This window comes from Thalassophryne amazonica, chromosome 4, assembly GCF_902500255.1.
Source record: "Thalassophryne amazonica chromosome 4, fThaAma1.1, whole genome shotgun sequence".
Lineage (NCBI taxonomy): Eukaryota > Metazoa > Chordata > Actinopteri > Batrachoidiformes > Batrachoididae > Thalassophryne > Thalassophryne amazonica.
In genome coordinates this window covers 129,753,210-129,767,378 of record NC_047106.1, presented here as the reverse complement: position 1 = coordinate 129,767,378, position 14,169 = coordinate 129,753,210, and the positions used below count along the sequence as shown (strand labels likewise).

The 14,169-nt window shown below is 40.8% G+C and overlaps 1 protein-coding gene across 2 annotated transcripts in view; it reads left to right on the top strand.

The window, feature by feature from the left end:
• Window positions 1-1,989: 1,989 nt before the first annotated feature.
• Window positions 1,990-14,169, top strand: part of LOC117508735 (flotillin-2-like) — a 58,435-nt gene continuing 46,255 nt past the window's right edge. Inside the window, exons 1-3 of one of the 2 annotated variants that reach the window (XM_034168555.1) lie at window positions 1,990-1,995; window positions 9,359-9,366; window positions 12,579-12,680. In XM_034168555.1, coding sequence (XP_034024446.1) covers window positions 12,632-12,680 — 49 coding nt within the window. In that variant the 5' untranslated portion in view covers window positions 1,990-1,995; window positions 9,359-9,366; window positions 12,579-12,631. Of the gene's footprint in view, window positions 1,996-9,358; window positions 9,367-12,500; window positions 12,681-14,169 lie in introns of those variants that run through there. The other variant, XM_034168554.1, reaches the window with a different exon arrangement.

Below are 14,169 nucleotides of genomic sequence, written 5' to 3'. Positions count from 1 at the left end.
AACAGCAAACTGGATAAATTTATAGAGCGACACAATTTGCTTGATGAAAGTCAATATGGTTTTAGAGTGAAAAGGTCCACTGCACTGGCATTGCTCAATTCAATAGAACACATCAATAAACATGTGGCCCAAAGGGAAATAGTATTAGGTTAAATTTATTGACCTAAGAAAGGCTTTTGACACAACTGATCACAATATATTATTTCAACAGATGGAACTGTATGGGATCAGAGGGGTGGCTCTGAGTTGGATTAAAAGTTACTTACAAAACCGGAAGCAGCTTGTTAAACTCGGGGACTACTGTTCTTCATGTCTGGACATCATTTGTGGGCTTCCACGGGGTTCTGTGTTGGGACCAAAATGATTTATTTTATACATCACGGAGTTATGTAAAGTTTCAGATCTGTTTAAAGCAGTTCTCTTTGCAGATGACACAAACCTGTTTTCCTCAGGAGAAAACCTGCAACAATTATTATCTGATTTAGGAACTGTAATGGCAAAGCTCTCGATTTACCGATCGATCTACGTTCCGATCCTCACCTATGGTCATGAGATTTGGCTCATGACCGGAAGAACGAGATCGCGGGTACAAGCGGGCGAGATGAGTTTCCTCCGCAGGGTGGCTGGGCGCTCCCTTAGAGATAGGGTGAGGAGCCGCTGCTCCTCCACGTCGAAAGGAGTCAGTTGAGGTGGCTCGGGCATCTTTTACGGAGGCCCTGGGGAAGACCCAGGACACGCTGGAAGGATTACATCTCTCGGCTGGCTTGGGAACGCCTTGGGGTTCCCCCGGAGGAGCTGGGGGAGGTGTGTGTGGATCGGGAGGTCTGGGCGGCTTTGCTTGAGCTGCTGCCCCCGCGACCCGACTCCGGATAAAGCAGAAGAAAATGGATGGATGGATGGATAGATGGAACTGTAATGATAAAGCAGGGGTGGCCAAGTTTGGTCCTCAAGAGCCACCTTCCTGACACTCTTAGTTGTCTCCCTGCTCCAACACACCTGAATCCAATGAAGACTCGTTAGCAGACTTTAATGAGCCTTTCATTGGATTCAGGTGTGTTGGAGCAGGGAGACAACTAAGAGTGTCAGGAAGGTGGCTCTCGAGGACCGAACTTGGCCACCCCTGTGATAAAGTGAAAGAAATGGTTTGATATTAACAAATTATCATTAAATTTATTAAAACTAAATTAATAGTAAAAGTATGTCCCTTCGGCTGCTTCCTTGTTTGCACTCGGGGTCGCCACAGCACATCCAAGGTGGATCTGCATGTTGAATTGGCATAGGTTTTACGCCAGATGCTCTTCCTGACACAACTCCACATTACATGGAGAAAATCAACACTAAATGAATGTTATTTGGAAATTATATAAAAGACATACACATTCAGTTAACTATACAAGGGGTAAATATAGAACATGTCAAAGAGAATAAGTTTTTAGGTGTCATTATTGATGAAAGAATTAATTGGACAGCTCATATTCAACATGTTCAAAATAAGGTATCAAAGAGTATTCCAGTATTAAATTTATGACTGGAAATAAAATGTGAATTGTTCATACCAATGAATGTTGTTCATCAAAAGAGGGTGGTTCTTCTGTAACAATATCAGGGTCTTCAAGATTATTGCCAGTCAATATTTCTTTGAAATCCTGGGGAAAAAATTTGTATTTGCTGCAGCGAGGCCTGCACCTTCTGATATCGCACACATCTCTGCATGTTGCTGTTGGACTGACTAAAATCCCCACCCCTGAATATATATATATATTTAGGGCAAAAAAAATTTCCAAAATAGACTTTGTTCAGATTTGAGAGGTCACTCTCACATGTTTGAAGTGCAAAGATGCAGATATGACCTAAGAAAATCCAATAGAGTTGTAACTTTGTGGAATAGCTTTCGTTATCCTGTGGTAAATGTTCCAAGTGTTAATACTTTTAAGAAACACTGATGAATTTTACGGTGTTTGAGTCTTATTGTGATTGACAAATTTTTAGATTGTTGTATCAAAACGTCTGTACGGAACTTTAACTGGAAGGGAACAGTTTGGTAGGAAAAGATGCACAAGCAGCAGGGATGACCACAGTCTTGAGAAGATTGTCAAACAAATTTGATTTGAGAAATTAGCATAGTGTCACAGAAGTGGATGTAGGCTGGAGTCAGTGCATCCAGAGCCAATAAACACACTGACATGTCCAGGAAATGGACTACAAGTGTCGCATTCCTCGTGTCAAGCCACTCTTGAACCACAGACAATGTCAGAAGTGTCTTACCTGGGCTAAGGAGAAAAAGAACTGGCCTGTTCCTCTGTGGTCCAAAGTTCTGTTTTCATAATAAAGTAAATTTTGCATTTTATTTGGAAATCAAGGTCCCATAGTCTGGAGGAAGAGTGGAGATAGACAGAATCCAACTTGCTTGAAATCCAGTGTGACATTTCTACAGTCAGTCTGCTGGGTTGGGCCACTGTGTTTATCAAGTCCAAAGTCAATGCAGCCGTCTACCAGTAGATTTTAGCGCACTTCATGCATCCATCTGCTGACAAGCTTTATAGAGCTGCTGATTTCCTTTTCTGGCAGGACTTGGCACCTGGTCATGGTGACAAAACTACTAGTAACTGGTTTGCTGACCACAGTATTACTGTACTTGAATGACCCCATAGACAATGCTTAATAAACTCTCTATGGGGTGTTGTCAATAAGCGAGACACCAGACCCAACAATACAGAGCTGTTGAAAGCGGCTATAAAGCTTCTAAATACCTTAACAGTGCCACAGGTGGATCACGACCATGATTCAGGGATTCATTCAAAAAAGGAGCCACAGCCAAGTAGTGACACACATGAACATACTTTTCAGGAGTTCACTTTGCTGTAATTATAAACCCTTTAAGTAATTGATCTTCTGAAATATTCTAATATTTTGTTTTTGTGATTTAGTTTTTGTTGTTCTTTTAATAGCAGTAGGCTGTAAATGCCAAAATTAACTTTAAAAAGTTAGAAACATTTTAGTTTATATGTAGTCTAGTATATAATATAATATATAATATAATAATCTAATAGCCTTATTATTTGAGATACACCTGTAAATGAACCACTAATCTTTCATGGCACAACATATTAGAGCACCGCACTTGTAGAGTCCAAACCTCTGCCAACACAAGTTTCCAATTCCACAAATTTTTACCTTAGAAAACATTTTCAAGGTCAAAGTCCTGTTAGAAGTGGCTTTTCATAAGCTAAAAATACAAAATACACTTTGTGGTAATATACTTTGTGGTGTAAAATACAAGGTCTGTGAGAAAAGTATCCGACCTTATTTTTTTCAAAAACCATATGGATTTGAATCACGTGTGATTGCATCAGCCAAGCTTGAACCTTCGTGCGCATGCGTGAGTTTTTTCACGCCTGTCGGTTGCGTCATTCGCCTGTGAGCATGCTTTGTGTGAGCAGTGGTCCACCTCTCTCGTCGTTTTTTTATTGCGAATAAATGTCTGAACGATTTGGAGCTTTGCTGCATCAATTTTTTTCCAGAAACTGTGAGAGACCTCCAGGTGGACACCGTTCGGAAAATTAATATAGCTTTCAGGGCCGATTTTATGGGGATTAAACAGATTAGGGAGTGTTACTGCCGCTTTAAGGACGGCCCACAACTGCTGAGAGCGCGCCGCGCTCCTAGCGCCGATCGACAGACTCAAACCCCGCTGAAACAACCGATCAGTTCCAACGTGAAGGCTTTGTTGATCCGGGACCTCGTCTGACTTCACAAAAAGGCAGGAGACGTGGACATCAGCACTTTTTGGCACATTCCACTGTTACAGGAGTTTTTTTCATGGAAAGAAAAGCGGAGGGAAGCGCCACCGGAGCCGTTCATTACGGGGGACAAAACACCTCCGGTGTTGGTCTCACAAGGACGCTTTCAGGTGGATTTCAGACGGATTCCGGTTGCTTTTCAGTCGTGTGATTATCCATTGTGATTGTTGATTGAATCCTTCTGAAATCCACCTGAAGCCTCCTGTGAGACCAACACGAGGTGGTTTTGTCCCGCGCCATGAGCACACGTGGCGCATTCATACCGCTTCTTTTCCATAAACAAACTCCTGGAAACTCCTGTAGCTTAAACTTTCCTTTTTGCTAACGCTTATAGTTAGGGCTGGATCGTGACCCTGAACCATCCCTTAGTTAATGCTGCTATAGACTTAGACTGCTTGGGGGGTTCCCATGATGCACATGTTTCTTTCTCTTTTTGCTCTGTATGCACCACTCTGCATTTAATCATTAGTGATCGATCTCTGCTCCCCTCCACAGCATGTCTTTTTCCTGGTTCTCTCCCTCAGCCCCAACCAGTCCCAGCAGAAGACTGCCCCTCCCTGAGCCTGGTTCTGCTGGAGGTTTCTTCCTGTTAAAAGGGAGTTTTTCCTTCCCACTGTAGCCAAGTGCTTGCTCACAGGGGGTCGTTTTGACCGTTGGGGTTTTACATAATTATTGTATGGCCTTGCCTTACAATATAAAGCGCCTTGGGGCAACTGTTTGTTGTGATTTGGCGCTATATAAAAAAATTGATTGATTGATTGATTGTAACAGTGGAATGTGCCGAAAAAGTGCTGATGTCCACGTCTCCTGCCTTTTTGTAAAAGTCAGACGACCTCCCGGATCAACAAAGCCTTCACTTTGGAAATGATCTGGTTGTTTCAGCGGGGTCTGAGCATGTCGATTGGCGCTGGGAGCATGCCGCGCTCTCAGCAGTTGTGGGCCGTCCTTAAAGCGGCAGTAACACTCCGTAATCTGTTTAATCCCCATAAAATTGTCCCTGAAAGCCATATTAATTTTCCGAACGGTGTCCACCTCGAGGTCTCTCACAGTTTCTGGAAACAATTGATGCAGCAAAGCTCCAAATCGTTCAGACATTTATTCGCAATAAAAAAACGATGAGAGGGGTGGACCAGTGCTCACACAAAGCCTGCTCACAGGTGAATGACGCAACCGACGGGCATGAAAAAACTCACGCATGCGCACGAAGGTTCAGGCTTGGCTGATGCAATCACACGTGATTCAAATCCATATGGTTTTTGCAAAAATAATAAGGTCGTATACTTTTCTCACAGACCTCGTATACACCACAAGACAAGATATTTAATGTTCAAACTGATAAACCTTTTTGTTTTTGTGCAAATATTTGCTCATTTTTTAAATTGATGCCTGCAACACATTTCAAAAAAGCTGGCACAGGTGCAACAAAAGACTGGGAAAGTTGATGAATGCCGAAAGAACACCTGTTTGGAACATTCCACAGATAAACAAGTTAATTGGAAACAGGTGAGTGTCATGATTGGGTATAAAAGGAGAATCCCCAAAAAGGCTCAGCCATTCACAAGCAAAGATGGGTGAGGATCACCACTTTATGAATAACTGCATGAAAAATAAGTCCAACAGTTTAAGAACAATGTTTCTCAATGTTCAATTGCAAGGAATTTAGGGATTCCATCATCTACAGTCCATAATATAATCAGAAGATTCAGAGAATCTGGAGACGTTCCAACATGTAAGCGGCAACGCCGAAAACCAACATTGAATGCCCGTGAGCTTCACCCCCGCAGGTGGCACTGCATTAAAAACCGACATCATTGTGTAAAGAATCTTACCGGGTGGGCTCAGGAACACTTCAGAAAACCATTGTCAGTTAACACAGGTCGTCACTACATCTACAAGTGCAAGTTAAAACTCTACCACGCAAAACAAAAGCCATACATCAACAACATCCAGAAATGCCGCCACCTTCTCTGGGCCTGAGCTCATTTGAAATGGACAGATGCAAAGTGGAAAAGTGTGCTGTGGTCTGATGAGTCCACATTTCAAATTGTTTTTGGAAATCATGGACGTCGTGTCCTCTGGACAAAAAAGGAAAAAGACCATCCAGATCGTTACCAGTGCAAAGTTCAAAAGCCAGCATCTGTGATGGTATGGGGGTGTGTTAGTGCCCATGGCATGGGTAACTTGCACATCTGTGATGGCATCATCAATGCTGAAAGGTACATCCAGGTGTTGGAGCAACACATGCTGCCATTCAAGCAACGTTTTTTTCAGGGACGTCCCTGCTTATTTCAGCAAGACAATGCCAAACCACATTCTGCACGTGTTACAACAGCGTGGCTTCATACACTGCAAAAACTGAAATCTAAGAAAGTAAAAAAAAAAAAAAAAACTTGTTTAAAGAAAATTTTACTTAATTTTTGTCTAAATAGAAAAATAATCTGGTCAAGCATTTTTTTTTTACGTAAGAAAAAATGTGTCACTTTTTCTTAAGTTTTTCCAGCTAACATCAAGCAATATTCAACCAGTAACAAGGAAAGGCAGTGGATTTCAAATCATCCAAGCAAAGGAACAAGATTGTTTTGCTTATTTTAAGACAGAGGCTAATCTTTAAACAAGAATTCAGCCTAGTTTTAAGGCACATTTTGATGATTCAGTGCCTAGACATTTGCTAGTTTGGAGAATTCTAACCAAGTAAATTTTTCTTACCCCATTGGCAGATTTTTTTGCTTAATACAGGAAAATTTGACTAGATTTTGGATTATTTGGCTTATTTTGAGAGGAACAGTTTTTGCCGTGCAGTGCCCATTGAAAATGTGTGGCGCATTATGAAGCGCAAAATATGACAACAGACTCCAGACTGTTGAACAACTGAAGTGGTACATCAAGCAGGAATGGGAAAGAATTCCACCTACAAAGCTCAACAATTAGTGTCCTCAGTTCCAAAATGCTTATTGAGTGTTGTTAGAAGGAAAGGTGATGTAACACAGTGGTAAACATACCACTGTCCCAGCTTTTTTGAAATGTGTTGCAGGCATCCATTTCAAAATGAGCAACTATTTTAAAAAAAACAATAAAGTTTAACAGTTTGAACATTAAATATCTTGTCTTTGTGCTGTATTTTATTGAATATAGGTTGAAGAGGATTTGCACATCATTGCATTCTGTTTTTATTTACCTTTCACACAGCGTCCCAACTTCATTGGAATTGGGGTTGTAATACAAAATATAGACCAAAAGGTCTTTTTGATGTTAAAATCAAATATCCGCTAAATCTGCGATACGGATCAGATGCAGATCAAACTTAGTTTATTCATTGAGACTGCCAGTTTGCACCTCATTGTTACAAACGAGAGTGATTGAGGCACTTTTGCTTGACATATAATGCAAAATGTACACCAAACCCACAATCTGGATCAGATCCAGATCAAACCTTGTCAGGTGATAGTAAGTGCCAGTCTGCACCTCACTTTCAAATATGAGAGTGATCCACCTCAGATTTGCTGTGGCAACCCTGAGAGAAAACAAGGGAGCAGCCGAAGGGGCTTTCTGTTGGGGCATGTTTGATTAAGATATAATGTAAAATATATGCATTAAATGGGGTCTTCAATGTTTAATTTAAAGTAGATAAAGGATACCATCCTACATAACACTCTAAAATATGAAAGATATTTGATCTCTATGAATTTTAGAAAATTATTCAAGTTAAAGATAGGGTTTTCCAAGATTTTTCCTGACTTTGGCCTTTGAGCTATGCTCTTGAAAACTGAATCCAGTGCCTATCAGGATATGAACCTTCAGTAAAATTTCATAACGAAGCATGAAAAATTGTGGGCTCCAGGCTGTTGACAAACAAACAAACCTCCAACTTCCTTGGCGAGGTATGAGTATTATGTCTTCACTATGGTGGTTGGCTCTCACTGCGGTATTGTAATCACTTCCTGTTCCGGAGCACAGCGTGTTTTGCTGTATATGTTAGCTGTTTAAATCTGCGCAGTGAGATGATCTAGTTACCTAGATAACGATTTGTTTCACATGTGTAATCTTCACGTGCCTAACTAAAGCACTCCCTCTGCTGAATCACCTCTAAATTATTTACACGTTATTCACTTTGCGTGTTTTTAGGAATCCGCTAGCTTAGCGCAGCTACTAGCTTTTAGCCGGTTTAGCATGGTGGCTTCTCCTGTCTCTCCCGCACTTTTCTGCTCTGGGTGTGAAATGTTTAGTTATTCCTCGGCCTCCTTTAGTAGTAATGGTACTTGTAATAAGTGTAGCTTATTCGTAGCTTTGGAGGCCAGGCTGGGCGAATTGGAGACTCGGCTCCGCACCGTGGAAAATTCTGGCCCCTGTAGTCGGTGCGGACCAAGGTAGCTTAGCCGCCGTTAGTTTCCCTCTGGCAGATCCCGAGCAGCCGGGAAAGCAGGCCGACTGGTTGACTGTGAGGAGGAAGCGTAGTCCTAAACAGAAGCCCCGTGTACACCGCCAACCCGTTCACATTTCTAACCATTTTTCCCCACTCGACGACACACCCGCCGAGGAACAAACTCTGGTTATTGGCGACTCTGTTTTGAGAAATGTGAAGTTAGCGACACCAGCAACCATAGTCAATTGTCTTCCGGGGGCCAGAGCAGGCGACATTGAAGGAAATTTGAAACTGCTGGCTAAGGCTAAGCGTAAATTTGGTAAGATTGTAATTCACGTCGGCAGTAATGACACCCGGTTACGCCAATCAGAGGTCACTAAAATTAACATTAAATCGGTGTGTAACTTTGCAAAAACAATGTCGGACTCTGTAGTTTTCTCTGGGCTCCTCCCCAATCGGACCGGGAGTGACATGTTTAGCCGCATGTTCTCCTTGAATTGCTGGCTGTCTGAGTGGTGTCCAAAAAATGAGGTGGGCTTCATAGATAATTGGCAAAACTTCTGGGGAAAACCTGGTCTTGTTAGGAGAGACGGCATCCATCCCACTTTGGATGGAGCAGCTCTCATTTCTAGAAATCTGGCCAATTTTCTTAATCCTCCAAACCGTGACTATCCAGGGGTTGGGACCAAGGAAGCAGAGTTGTAGTCTTACACACCTCTCTGCAGCTTCTCTCCCCCTGCCATCCCCTTCATTACCCCATCCCCGTAGAGACGGTGCCTGCTCCCAGACCACCAATAACCAGCAAAAATCTATTTAAGCATAAAAATTCAAAAAGAAAAAATAATATAGCACCTTCAACTGAACCACAGACTAAAACAGTTAAATGTGGTCTATTAAACATTAGGTCCTCTCTCTTCTAAGTCCCTGTTAGTAAATGATATAATAATTGATCAACATATTGATTTATTCTGCCTTACAGGAAACCTGGTTACAGCAGGATGAATATGTTAGTTTAAATGAGTCAACACCCCCGAGTCACACTAACTGCCAGAACGCTCGTAGCACGGGCCGAGGAGGAGGATTAGCAGCAATCTTCCATTCCAGCTTATTAATTAATCAAAAACCCAGACAGAGCTTTAATTCATTTGAAGCTTGACTCTTAGTCTTGTCCATCCAAATTGGAAGTCCCAAAAACCAGTTTAATTTGTTGTTATCTATCGTCCTCCTGGTCGTTACTGTGAGTTTCTCTGTGAATTTTCAGACCTTTTGTCTGACTTAGTGCTTAGCTCAGATAAGATAATTATAGTGGGCGATTTTAACATCCACACAGATGCTGAGAATGACAGCCTCAACACTGCATTTAATCTATTATTAGACTCTATTGGCTTTGCTCAAAATGTAAATGAGTCCACCCACCACTTTAATCATATCGTAGATCTTGTTCTGACTTATGGTATGGAAATTGAAGACTTAACAGTATTCCCTGAAAACTCACTTCTGTCTGATCATTTCTTAATAACATTTACATTTACTCTGATGGACTACCCAGCAGTGGGGAATAAGTTTCATTACACTAGAAGTCTTTCAGAAAGCGCTGTAACTAGGTTTAAGGATATGTTTCCTTCTTTATGTTCCCTAATGCCATATACCAACACAGTGCAGAGTAGCTACCTAAACTCTGTAAGTGAGATAGAGTATCTCGTCAATAGTTTTACATCCTCATTGAAGACAACTTTGGATGCTGTAGCTCCTCTGAAAAAGAGAGCTTTAAATCAGAAGTGCCTGACTCCGTGGTATAACTCACAAACTCGCAGCTTAAAGCAGATAACCCGTAAGTTGGAGAGGAAATGGCGTCTCACTAATTTAGAAGATCTTCACTTAGCCTGGAAAAAGAGTCTGTTGCTCTATAAAAAAAAAAGCCCTCCGTAAAGCTAGGACATCTTACTACTCATCACTAATTGAAGAGAATAAGAACAACCCCAGGTTTCTTTTCAGCACTGTAGCCAGGCTGACAAAGAGTCAGAGCTCTATTGAGCCGAGTATTCCTTTAACTTTAACTAGTAATGACTTCATGACTTTCTTTGCTAATAAAATTTTAACTATTAGAGAAAAAATTACTCATAACCATCCCAAAGACGTATTGTTATCTTTGGCTGCTTTCAGTGATGCCGGTATTTGGTTAGACTCTTTCTCTCAGATTGTTCTGTCTGAGTTATTTTCATTAGTTACTTCATCCAAACCATCAACATGTCTATTGGACCCCATTCCTACCAGGCTGCTCAAGGAAGCCGTACCATTATTTAATGCTTCGATCTTAAATATGATCAATCTATCTTTATTAGTTGGCTATGTACCACAGGCTTTTAAGCTGGCAGTAATTAAACCATTACTTAAAAAGCCATCACTTGACCCAGCTATCTTAGCTAATTATAGGCCAATCTCCAACCTTCCTTTTCTCTCAAAAATTCTTGAAAGGGTAGTTGTAAAACAGCTAACTGATCATCTGCAGAGGAATGGTCTATTTGAAGAGTTTCAGTCAGGTTTTAGAATTCATCATAGTACAGAAACAGCATTAGTGAAGGTTACAAATGATCTTCTTATGGCCTCAGACAGTGGACTCATCTCTGTGCTTGTTCTGTTAGACCTCAGTGCTGCTTTTGATACTGTTGACCATAAAATTTTATTACAGAGATTAGAGCATGCCATAGGTATTAAAGGCACTGCGCTGTGGTGGTTTGAATCATCTTTGTCTAATAGATTACACTTTGTTCATGTAATGGGGAATCTTCTTCACAGACTAAAGTTAATTATGGAGTTCCACAAGGTTCTGTGCTAGGACCAATTTTATTCACTTTATACATGCTTCCCTTAGGCAGTATTATTAGACGGCATTGCTTAAATTTCATTGTTACGCAGATGATACCCAGCTTTATCTATCCATGAAGCCAGAGGACACACACCAATTAGCTAAACTGCAGGATTGTCTTACAGACATAAGGACATGGATGACCTCTAATTTCCTGCTTTTAAACTCAGATAAAACTGAAGTTATTGTACTTGGCCCCACAAATCTTAGAAACATGGTGTCTAACCAGATCCTTACTCTGATGGCATTACCCTGACCTCTAGTAATACTGTGAGAAATCTTGGAGTCATTTTTGATCAGGATATGTCATTCAAAGCGCATATTAAACAAATATGTAAGACTGCTTTTTTGCATTTACGCAATATCTTTAAAATTAGAAAGGTCTTGTCTCAGAGTGATGCTGAAAAACTAATTCATGCATTTATTTCCTCTAGGCTGGACTATTGTAATTCATTAATATCAGGTTGTCCTAAAAGTTCCCTGAAAAGCCTTCAGTTAATTCAAAATGCTGCAGCTAGAGTACTGACGGGGACTAGAAGGAGAGAGCATATCTCACCCATATTGGCCTCTCTTCATTGGCTTCCTGTTAATTCTAGAATAGAATTTAAAATTCTTCTTCTTACTTATAAGGTTTTGAATAATCAGGTCCCTTCTTATCTTAGGGACCTCATAGTACCATATCACCCCAATAGAGCGCTTCGCTCTCAGACTGCAGGCTTACTTGTAGTTCCTAGGGTTTGTAAGAGTAGAATGGGAGGCAGAGCCTTCAGCTTTCAGGCTCCTCTCCTGTGGAACCAGCTCCCAATTCGGATCAGGGAGACAGACACCCTCTCTACTTTTAAGATTAGGCTTAAAACTTTCCTTTTTGCTAAAGCTTATAGTTAGGGCTGGATCAGGTGACCCTGAACCATCCCTTAGTTATGCTGCTATAGACTTAGACTGCTGGGGGGTTCCCATAATGCACTGAGTGTTTCTTTCTCTTTTTGCTCTGTATGCACCACTCTGCATTTAATCATTAGTGATTGATCTCTGCTCCCCTCCAGCATGTCTTTTTCCTGGTTCTCTCCCTCAGCCCCAACCAATCCTAGCAGAAGACTGCCCCTCCCTGAGCCTGGTTCTGCTGGAGGTTTCTTCCTGTTAAAAGGGAGTTTTTCCTTCCCACTGTCGCCAAGTGCTTGCTCACAGGGGGTCGTTTTGACCTTTGGGTTTTTACGTAATTATTGTATGGCCTTGCCTTACAATATAAAGCGCCTTGGGGCAACTGTTTGTTGTGATTTGGCGCTATATAAATAAAATTGAATTGAATTGAATTGAACTTTATTACATGTGTGCATGTGTGTGTGCACTGTCGAGGCTGTAATTTAAGCTTGCTGTAATATTTATCGTCCACTAGATGTCAGTGTTTAGTGCTCCGAGGTAGTGACACTTTACTCGATATGAGGAAGTTTGACACTTGCTTCGAAGTGGGCGTGACGTCACTGAGTAGGTGTTGTCTTCCTCCTGCAAGAAAACAGCCTGTTTCTTCGGAAGGAAAAATACTTGAGATTTTTTGGTCGTATAAACAACTGTGTAATTGGTTTCTTTTCTCGTGTATCTTGTGTCACCATGGGTAGCTGCTTAACCGTGGGTCCAAATGAAGCTTTAGTGGTATCTGGTATGTGTTTCATATTTTTTCTTTTGCTAATGTAGCCAGCTAGCTATCCTGTCGTAAAAGCTGACGATAACCAGTTTTACCTGATGTTACTTCATAACTTTTAAACCAAACCACATTCCACTTGCCACTGTGTGCGTAATTAACGGTGTGCTGTGGTGGTTTAGATTTTGTTGAGCTCACGTAGCTATACATTGCTAATAGCGTCACGGTGTTTGGTTTGGATTTTCCTCATGTCATGTGACACCTAAAAAATTAAAACACCTGCGTTGAAACTGAACAGATTTGAGTGGCTTTTCTGAAAACCTTACAGTCGTCCAAATACAGTAGAGTTAATCGCGATGTGTGTATTACTGTGGAAAAAAGTTACTGATGATCGTTTTAACTCGACTGTATTACCCCACCAAGGGTTAATTATGTAGCTAATTACATAATTGGAAAACACTGATCTGTGAATTTTATATTTTATTTCTGAAGCACTTGGTGTGTCAATATCACTATTAATAGCGATAATTTTACATTAAGTTATTAACTGTGGAATAAAGAGGATCTGGTGCCTTTCTCACATGACACACATGGCTTATGCTCTTATGATTCCTTGGCACTTTGTGCAACATTGTAACCATAGAACATAAATTGGCATGGGACAAAACAATGGCAACCTGATACACTACATGATGAAGCACTACAAATCCGTAATAAGAGAGGATCATAAAGAAACATACTGCAGCATGTATGGAGCAACTGCATTTTGAACACATGTAAACTTGTGCAAAATCAACGTGCAGATCTGCTGTGGTGTCCAGCTGAATGGGCTTACTTTATGTTACTGAGTTTGGTCCACATTGCACCACTGCAATCATGTCATATTTCTTGAATTACATCAGTACGCATACTGTGTGGTGTTACATCTATGTTATTACAGGCAGAGAGCCGCATGCAAAGGCACATAAACACGCATGCTCAAAGGCAGAGAACATACACATTTGCACCTGACAACACATAAATTATGTGACACTTTCCAATGTTCCAGTATTGCATATCTACCAGACTTCCATAATGTGTGAGGTGGAGATGTTGAAATCATGAACAGGAATCATGAACAGGAACAGCTGAAACACAGAAAAAGGAAAAAGAAAATTGCACCTTGAACTGACCAGTATTGCATATACCCTGTCTTTTCATATGGTTTCAGGACGCACTAGCGGTGCCCCGGAGGTTGCTATATATATATATATATATATATATATATATACACGCACACACACTTGTTTTTGCTGCCATTTTTCATGAGCTGAACAATCTAAAGCATTTTCTATAGGACCCTAATTCCAATTTTAGTTAATCAATATTTGGACAATAATTGAAGTTCTTGGTTATTTATGTTTACTGTGTTAGATTAGGACTATTTACAGTATTTACAGCGAGTAATAGAATAATATTTAATTCATTGCACTTAAAATGTGTGTGGATAATTCGGTTTGTTTGAGAG